Genomic DNA, 9,720 nt, shown 5'->3' with positions numbered 1-9,720 from the left:
TTCACACACAATGGCTCCTGTGGAGCATGGTTTAGTTTAATTAATTCCCTAGATTCGAATTCTGCAGTTTACCAGAATAACTGGGTATGGGGAAATCTGAACTTAGTTTTATTTAAAGTCTGTCACCCTAACAAGGAGGGACTTCCCAAAAGAACAGGAACTGATCTAGAAAATGAAGTATATGGATTAGGTAATTTTACGCCTAATCTCATGATCCTGAATGTCGAATCCGAAGCTACTCCAATTTTGCCCGCCATGTCAGTATTTCCAGTTAAAGGTGAATTATGTGTAAGAAAGAATGGTTCCATACATATGGGCCATAGTAGATGCACCACTGTGATAGAATTTAGTGATCAAGGCAAGTCTACATTTAGAGCTTCCCGCCATTCCTACTTCATATGTGGTCAGACGGCATATATACGTTTGCCACTAGATTGGGATGGTACCTGCTACATCGGATTCCTTTTGCCACCTGTTTTCCTAGCTCCTCCTGATTATCACAGAAATACTCATTTAGTACACAATAGAGAAAGGAGAGATCTCCCAATAGTCGATTACACTGAGACAGCATGGGAAAAATACACAGATTTCAATAAAGGTCTCTTTCCCTATATAGGTACAGTTACCAATAGTAAGCTGATACGTAGATTAACCAGAACCCTTGAAGCAGTAGTGAACGAAACTATTTCCGCCTTAGGCAATTTAACAGAAGAGCAGTCTGCTATGCGGATTGTTGTGCTTCAAAATCGTCTTGTCCTTGACGTCATCCTGGCCGATAGGGGCGGAGCTTGTAGGGTCATCGGATCAAGTTGTTGCATTTTCATACCAGAAAATTCGCCATCTGTATATAAAGCCATAACTCGCCTTCATAAGATTGTAAGCCAGATGCACCAGAATCCAGGCACCTGGACTTGGTCCGGTTGGTTTTGGAGTGTATTATCTACCTTTGGATGGAAGGTCCTATCCTTCCTAGGTATTGGCTTCCTCATATTATTCAGTTGCTGTCTATGCCTACAATGTGGACCAGCGATCTGTGGTCTGTGTGCCACATCGTGTATTCCACCACCAAGATTTCATTCATCCCGAAAGAAAAAAGAAGAACAAATGATGCTATATGAACAGATCGATGGATTGATGAAGATTGATATCTCTTGACGGGCAAGTAGGGGACAAGGAGGGAATGTGGAAATATGGATTTTTCTGATCAGTTATGTCCCCTATCTTGGACCCCAACGGTTTCATGTATAAATCACAAGTACATGTATGTTCCCTCCAGTTCCAGTTATGAAGACGCAAACACATGTGCGTCCACCGCCAACATGTCCTCTTTCAGATCCGCCATGAATGGGCCGGATATTCCATTCCTAAGTATGAAAGGCCACCGGCTTTATATGGTTCACTTATGCCATTTTACAGTCCAGGCAAGTAGGCCCTGATTCTGCCATCAAGCTTTTCTTGCCTTCTGCCTCTGAAAGCTCCAGTTCGAGCTCGCATCTGTATCCATGAACTTTGCCCTACTCTCTGCGCGGCTAACGGTGCCTGACATCAGCCTGTTGCCTGCCAAAAACTGTATTTCACCTTCGAGATTATCTGCTCCGCTCCCTACCCAATGCATTCCTGTCTAGTAGTTTAAGTAAACATTCTTCCAGCTACCGAGCGAAAGGCCCGGCTTCTCTGTCTTTATGCAAGTAATTCATAGCCCTGTTACCATGGAAGATTTCTGCCCCCGCATCTAGTGTAGACACTTAGACGCTTGTACACGCACCAACAGTCAGTATAGTCAGTATAGAATAAGATTCTACTCTAAGAGACCTCTCTTTTGGATAACATAGTTCTCTAAACATAGGATGTTAGATATGATTTGGGATTAGGTTGACTTGACCCTCCAGACTTCTGTCGCCACATGTAGAGCTAAATGTCAAGTCCCCTTCACCCCCTAGTTGCACGTCAATCACACGTCATGCCGCTGCGCGCGCATTTCTGCCAAGTATTTCTGCTGACATTGCGAAATTCTTTCATGGAACCACCCTATTATGACATCATACCTGATGACGTTCTTTAGTTACACCCAGTTACACCCACTTTTGCTACGCATGTATGTTTTATCTTTACTATCAATTGTTACGCCTCCTTCATTTGCTTCACTGTAATGCCTATTGTATAAAAATGATTACTTGTCAATAAAGTAGCGTCTTCACTTCCTGAACCTTCGTGGTGATGGAATATGGAGCTCCTAAATTTAAATTGATCTTGGAATAAAGCCCGTTCCGAACCTCTAATACCACGGATTCTGCCTCTTATTTTACTGAGCTATTATTATAGATTTTCCGCATCAAATTAAGTTCCGGTATTTAAATTATTTACCAATTATTTAAAGGGCAAATTAAGGATTTGAGAAATTGTAACACAACTGGTCATGTTTAAATAATTGCTTAAGGGAAAACGAAATAAATCTAAGCAGGAACATATAAATTAATCACCAACAGGAACAACAACACTGGAATATTCTTCTATAAAGCAAAACAAAATATCTGAGGACTTACATTCCATGGACCTTCAACCCCTATTGTGACAGTAGACAACGTACACAATGACATGAAATGTAGTTGATTGTATAGAAAGCAGTGCATAATTATCAAGAAAAATATTTAAAGTTAGTATGTCCACAAATGGTTGAGTGTGGGTTAAAGAGAGTTCTGACTTATAAATTCTTATAAACTTAGAATGAATGACACCATAACCATTATAAAAATACTCTAGGAGAACTGAAGCATTAGTAAATTAATAATCAATATTGCAAGCCAAAGTAAAGGACCTGTAAGAGTAAGACATCTTGAAAATACTGTTAACAATGCTGGTGAAACGGTTTAGGAAATTGTTCCAACAGGTGACGAAATCTGTGTTGAATGTCTCTAAACTGCGGGCAAATTTAGTACCTATACCATACCACACACCCACAACAGAATATCTGGAAATGTGTACCAGCTTTAAAAAATAAGCAGGGACCTTGTACCACAGTATCACAGAGACACCAACTTTGTGCTACTTGCCCAGGATTCAACCAAAAACTTAGTAGGAACTTGCCATTTAGAAGAACAGCTCGCACCGTAATAAACTGAGACTAAGGGTGGGAAGAGATGCAAAGTCACCCGGTTCTGTACTTGTCATATGGGTCCCTATCGGAGAACCCAAAAAGATGCAAAGTATCTAAACTGGTTCATAACTTTTCTGTTATCAATTTAAAGGTCCAACAAGTCACAATTTGCCTTTGACATGGTCATTTTTTCTGAAGCATCAGAATTTGTGTTCATGACTGACGATTCCGAAGATCATCTTGGATGGATGATTATGCAATGGCTTCTAGGAAGACACTTTATCAGAATGAGGTAGAGTGCAGAAGGGAGAGTTTGTGTTTGACCTTTGCTTGCATGCTCACAACTGCCAACGCTGGGGTTCAGGCCATTGTTCGGCTTCCACATGCTCCAGGCTCGCGCTGGCAGGGGTGATGTGTTGGGATATGGGATCCTGGGAGCGGAGAGAGAGGCGAGCACACAGGAGGCCCATCCGCACAGAGGTATCCGTGTCCCAACCAGAGATTATGCCAGCGATGATCCCAGCCATGAGACTGCAAGAGAGAATGGTTGCTGATATGAGAATGTGACGAGACAGCAAAGTTTGTGTTGATAAAAAATAACTTCATGGGACTGAAGAAACAGTTCAATTCTGCAGAGGCTAAAAAAGCTTTGATAAAAGATGATATCAGACGTGATGGACTTGGACGCAGTAGTATTTTAACAGATAGTCCATGCATTTCACATTAAACCAAATGTACTTCAAAGATACAGGTTTGTTTTGTACTATTTGATTTTATTCATTATAACTGAAAGAGATCAACAAATACATACATGGCTCAGACAAGTATTTATAAAGGTCATACTCCCGACTGAAAATAATAAAGAGACCATGAAAGACAGCATGTAATCTCTAGTAGAAAATAAAGAAACCCAACGTTTTCTAAAAAAAACAAAAAATAAAAAAAAGTCAATGGAAGCTATGAGGATTTGCAAAAAAGGAGCATCGATATGCAATTCAAAGCACTTCTGCAGGCTGTCTGCAGTGCAAAATTCCAGGTCACCTATAGCACAACCTACTGGTGGAGGTTGGGACTGCTGAGCATAGACTCTTTATACATTTTCTAAACCGGACATCATAAGTGTAAATGCGTAACCTACATATGGTCTATATTAATGGGTAAAGAGTCGCATTTTAATTTCACTGCACAGATTTAAAACCTATTACTTTGGTTTTAGTATTTTTATAATGCAACGGCTATTCAGCAACAGTTAGCCTGCAGTGAGAATTATTCCTTTAAGAGGGTTTCCAGTGAAGAGAAAAACAATGCTCTACCCAGTCCTGTATCACCAGCTGTTAGAATTCTAAAATGTTGCTTTGTTTAATGACATCTGCTTGGGTTTTGAGACCTATTGTAACATCATTCTCCAGAGGGCCCTTTTAAAATAGGTCGTGATCGACAGGGCAATGGAGCTTCAGCCACAGAGCCATTTAGTGCAGCATTTCCTGCTTTAAGAGGCAGGAACGCTGGGACATGGTAATGCACCTTCGCACACAGCACACCCTGCTGGTGAAGACTGAACCTATAGGTCACTAGAATTTTGAGTGCAGCACCCCCTGCTGGAAGGGGCTGAACGAGCGACACATCAGTTTCCGCACAAATGCTCTCAGGTATCTCAGGATAGTTTCTCCATTAGTATGTCTTTGTAATAAGTGTGTGCTTACAAGCCACACATGAACTTCAACCACAACAGCACAAACAAGCTGGAAGTATCTAATGTAAAATCACCTCTGACTTGTCAATCACTGAAGAGGCATGCATGCAGGAAGAAGCCTATAGCACAGTTGAAGTATCTCATGCTATTTAAAATTTGGAAGGAAGGGATTACTAGCCATTGTTCACCTCCGCGTTCTTGCATGCGACTTAACACCCTGAGGGCGTGAGGGGCTTAAGAAAGATTTTCCACTGTTGGTTCGTAAGTGTTGTTCATTCATTTTTTCTCTCACTTTTAATGAATCAGCGTGAGATCATGCCAGATTTTATTGAACTTTCTTTCATAGTAAATGTATTTCTTTGGTGGCCTCTTGTACCATTGTTGCTTCCAGATGTATCGGACTGGTGTCAGTGAGTGGTTTAAGCACCAACAGGCTGTATTTGAACTTTACTCTTTCAGACGTACGGAGTCCCTGTGGGCATTGAAGACAGGTACTGCGGACGTCATCCGTACTCATCGTGTGTCATGTATGAAATTCTGATCGATGCACTGAATTATGTGGATCGATGCTTTTCCTAGGCATGCAAATGTTTCGAAGACTGGGAGGCAATAGGAGGACCTTTGCCCTGAAGGACACTACATGTGTCTACTAAGCCATTCAATACCACTAGCATACTAGCTTGGATTGGTGGATTGTTTTTGGAATACACAAGGCATCAAAGGGGGACAGGACAAAATTCAAGGCATTGGTCAGCGAGTGAAAGTTCGCAGCCTATGGCACACCAAGAATGATCATGGAAAGCACTGGATTAGACTCCAGGACGGACGTCCTTCTGTGGAGCTCTGGTTCTGTGGAACTCTGGTTCCGTGGAGCTCTGGTTCCGTGGAGCTCTGGTTCCGTGGAGCTCTGGTTCCGTGGAGCTGTGGAGCTCTGGTTCCGTGGAGCTCTGGTTCCGTGGGTCTTCTGGCTCCTGCTACATAGGCCAGGAATGGCGGCCTCATGTGAGAAAGGGGCAGAACCAAGATCATCTAAACTGACAGAAAGGCCGGGACACCGGATGGACTGTTTTCACGCCCATGTCTGCCACACCCATCTCTAAACACGTTCAGAGGTGGTACCCCGACCTTCTGTCGCCAAGATGAACACCAAAATGGCGCTGTGGGTCTCTGCACCGAGCCTGGTAAGGAACACATAATGTTGTGGGCCTGATTGCAGGCACAGGGTGATAGACAGAGGTGGACTTCAACCAAAAGGAACCTACTGGCTCCCAAAGGACCAGCACTGGGGGAGCAGACATTGAAGGTGCATGCCGGAGGCATGGCGAGCCCAGGTATTAACTAAAGAGGGAGCGAACGTGTAGGGCAGTAGGTCATTGGAGGTCCTGAAGTCCCACTCTTTGTGGATGACGGTACTAGCACATGGTAATACTAAAGAGTTTCTCTGCTGCATAGCGATTACCTGAACTTTGCATGGGACCATTTTAGCGGTCAACCTTCCTAAATAGATGAAAACAAGGACCTACAGGGGAAGGAAAGTCTTTTTGCCACATGCCTTTTAGCACAGTTCATCTGGTCAAAGGGAATATTGTACTAGAAGATCCTTGTGTAGTAGGCTTGGACCCAGGGGAGACACTTATGATGCTGAGAGATTTAAGGGCCATGTTTGGAACTACTGAATGCAATGTCATAGCAATAGAGGAAACTAGGGAAGAGGTTAAGGGGTAAGTAGGCCAGCATGAAGTGAAACTTGTAGAAATGGAATGACACACGGCAAAACTAGAGAATAGAGTCAGTGGACAGTTGCAGGCAACAGAGAGTCAGGGAAGCGTCAGGAAGGGTACACTCTGCAGAGAGAGGTGGACATGCTGAGTAATCATCTATGGGCCTTACACCAAAGAACCCTGGGATTCCCTGGGTTAGATGATGGAGAAAGCCTAAAAAATAATCCAGCATTCTTTGGACTCGAAGATGAGGGAAGAAGAGGGTTCCGCATCGCTGGAAGTCCAACAGACAATTAGACTACCAACAAAGGAACCTGAGGGGGACTCAGACACCAGATCAGTTTGGTTGGAACTGGTAACTACATGATAGAGGGAGGAGGTCACACATGTAGCCTTAAAAAAAGAGGACTTTCTTTTTGGGGAAGCAAAGAGCTACTGTTTTAACACCATAAACACCAAGTCACCAGAGCTCCAAAACATAAACCTTAATCATCATTTCAAAGGGGCTGTTGGTCTTTGGATGTAGCACCTCCTATGATATCCAACGCGACTTTGGGTCCATGCTTTTACGGACACTCAATCAGCGAGACACTCTGGAAAGCAAAGAGTGGATCAGATCTGAGAAGCAGATGGATGACAAAAGAGACTTGAAGATACCGTGGGCAGCGGCCGGAGGATTTAGCCTGACACCTTGGAAAGCAGTTCAGTATAAATACTCTACATCCATTGAGCCAAACGGCGTTTATTGTTCCCCCTTCTCTTCCTCCTTGTTATTCCTACTAGAGTTTAGTAGGTTTTTGCCGGAGTAAGTTTCAGGACCCTCTGCTACTGATATCAGTTCCCAGGGCAGGAAAAATACAATTGTATAGAACAATACTAGGTAACTACAGTTCTATATAACAATATCTATGATAATAGCTAAAAGAAACTCAAGAAAGGCTAAGTGTGCAACTAAACATGACTCAAAAAACCTTTATTCTTACAAAATATTTAAAAATCCATGCTATAGAAGGTCTGTATGATTACATGACAAATTAAAAACAACATACTTCATAATCAAATTGTTTCTCATTGGGATAAAGGCAACATGATCAGAGATGAAAACTGTTATGTTACCAAATCACCTGAGATTATTTGATACTTGGAATACAATAGTTGCAATTATGGAAACTTATTAAGATAAAGTCACAACTGCATCAAATTGCATAACAGCATGATTAACAAAAGTAATTATTTCATTCATTTAGGCAGCAGAGAATGCAAAAATGATTTCCCCAATAAATGTATCCGTACTGAGAGACAAATGAGGGGTGTCTTTGATCGTGGATAGATGTTCGTGAAATCGAGACTCAACAATATCCGGTGATTTGTTAACATTACAGTATTTATCATTGATAACCCTTTCATGGCTATGGAAGTCCTAGACTTTTATCCAATTGCAGAAGTCCAGGGCTCAAGCATGCATTCTTCGTTTAACTTCATCTCTTCTCTGTTTGCTTCGCTAGCAAAACCCTGCTCCAAAGGCATCTTGCGTCTTGACATATGAAATGATCACGCAGAGATAGCCCAGGCCATATTGCTGTCCAGGCATTCTGTAATGCTCAAGTCCTACTCCCATGATTGGGACATATGGTGGGTGAGGGTGGTCCTTGCTCCTTTCTCCTCTGATCAGTGAGGGAGCTGAATTTTTGCAGAGAATGTTTTTTTTTATGTCTTTCCATCTCTAACCTGAGGGTCCAATTGAGAGCTATTTAATCCAACTACCGGCTATTCTCCAATTTACAATACCACAACAAACAAATGGAAAAGGAAGCCACAAGATAATTCAGACAGCACTTGGAAATAAACCACTTTCTGCATGACCATCATTCTGGCTTCAGGACAGCCAGGCACTCAAAAACAATCATAGCCAAATGAGAGATCTCCTACTGCCACGAGATGATCTGAGGCACTGCTCCCACGCTTCCCGGGCCTCCCATCAGACTACGATGCAGTAGATCACGACACCCTGCTTTGTACGTCTTAAAAACTGAGCTGCTGTGGAGGACTGCATTGAAATGCACCCAGCCCTTCCTTCCACCGAAGGGCCACATTCCAAGATACCCCTTATCTCTGTGAGGAGATAGCAGGGGTGGGTTTTACCCTACTGGCTATTATCTCCCGGTGAGATAATGGGGATTACAAGTTTCCACCCCAGAATGGGCAACAGTGGCAGCTCCCACATTGGGGTGTGGGGGCATCGCCCCACTGCTTTCTCGCAGTGCGAGAAGGCAGAAACATAAAATGGTAAAACTACCATTTTATGTTTGTGCTTCTCGCATTGCGAGAAAGCAGAAGTGCCTGGAGTGCCTGGTTGTGGGAGGGCAGGGGGGCTGTCCTGCACGAGGGCAGGAGGGGTGGGGGGGGAGTGGCTTGCCCACTGTTGTGGGTACTGACTGTTTGGTGGGCCCCAGGGCCAAACAAAGCAGTCATGCGCACTCCCCCCTTGTTGGTCTCGTGTGGTGTTGCAGTGCAAAGCGCTGCTCCGCCTCCACGAGAGATTTTGTAAGAGAGAACTGTGAGAAAAGGGCTTTGAGCCCCGCCCCTCATTTCCATTGGCTGGTGTCACCGTTTATGCTATACGGTGGCCTGCTATTGGAAATGAGCTACCTGTGTTGCCTCCCTTTGGCTTTTTGGTCCGGCTCACCCGGACTGGCTCGTCTGCTTTGCGGCTGTCACAAAGCATTTTCTTATCTTAAGGAAGCGTGTTATATAAATAAGCCGTACAGCTTGTTTATATATCACGAGCCAGTCCGGATGGGCCGTCCCAAAAGGAGCACGCAACAAAGTGTTTACGTGAAGGGACGAGATGGAGGCGTGTAGTCAGGATCATGTTTCCCAAGACTTGTTGTAAAACCCAGCTTTGCTTCAGCCCCAGGTCTGTGGTCGGGGTCCTCCGAGAGCCGTAGTCCTGAGGTCGGACACTCTGGAAGGGTTGCTGGTGGATCCGACGTGCACACATGGAGCTGTGCATAGGCCTCGGGTAGAGATGTAGTGAGATGTCCGTTTTTGTAGGTACGCAGGCCCTTTATCCCAGCATGCACTGCGGACGGTGCACTAGACGGTCACGGCATCTGTCGGGAATGGACAAGATTGGGCACGTGCTGAGCACCGGACTTTGCACAAAGTGAACTTTGTTTATAAGACCGATGGAGCCGTCCGCGCAGGCGACA

At 43.9% G+C, this 9,720-nt stretch overlaps 1 protein-coding gene across 2 annotated transcripts in view; it reads right to left on the bottom strand.

Annotated features, from left to right (window-relative positions):
- Nucleotides 1-2,390: 2,390 nt before the first annotated feature.
- Nucleotides 2,391-9,720, bottom strand: part of LOC146854144 (uncharacterized) — a 198,969-nt gene continuing 191,639 nt past the window's right edge. Inside the window, exon 19 of one of the 2 annotated variants that reach the window (XM_085651917.1) lies at nucleotides 2,391-3,625. In XM_085651917.1, the coding sequence (XP_085508043.1) occupies nucleotides 3,433-3,625 (193 nt within the window). In that variant the 3' untranslated portion in view covers nucleotides 2,391-3,432. The remainder of the gene's footprint in view (nucleotides 3,626-9,720) is intronic. The other variant, XM_085651919.1, reaches the window with a different exon arrangement.

The sequence above is a fragment of the Triturus cristatus genome, chromosome 4_1 (genome assembly GCF_964204655.1).
Source record: "Triturus cristatus chromosome 4_1, aTriCri1.1, whole genome shotgun sequence".
Lineage (NCBI taxonomy): Eukaryota > Metazoa > Chordata > Amphibia > Caudata > Salamandridae > Triturus > Triturus cristatus.
This window is presented reverse-complemented; position numbering and strand designations above follow the sequence as displayed.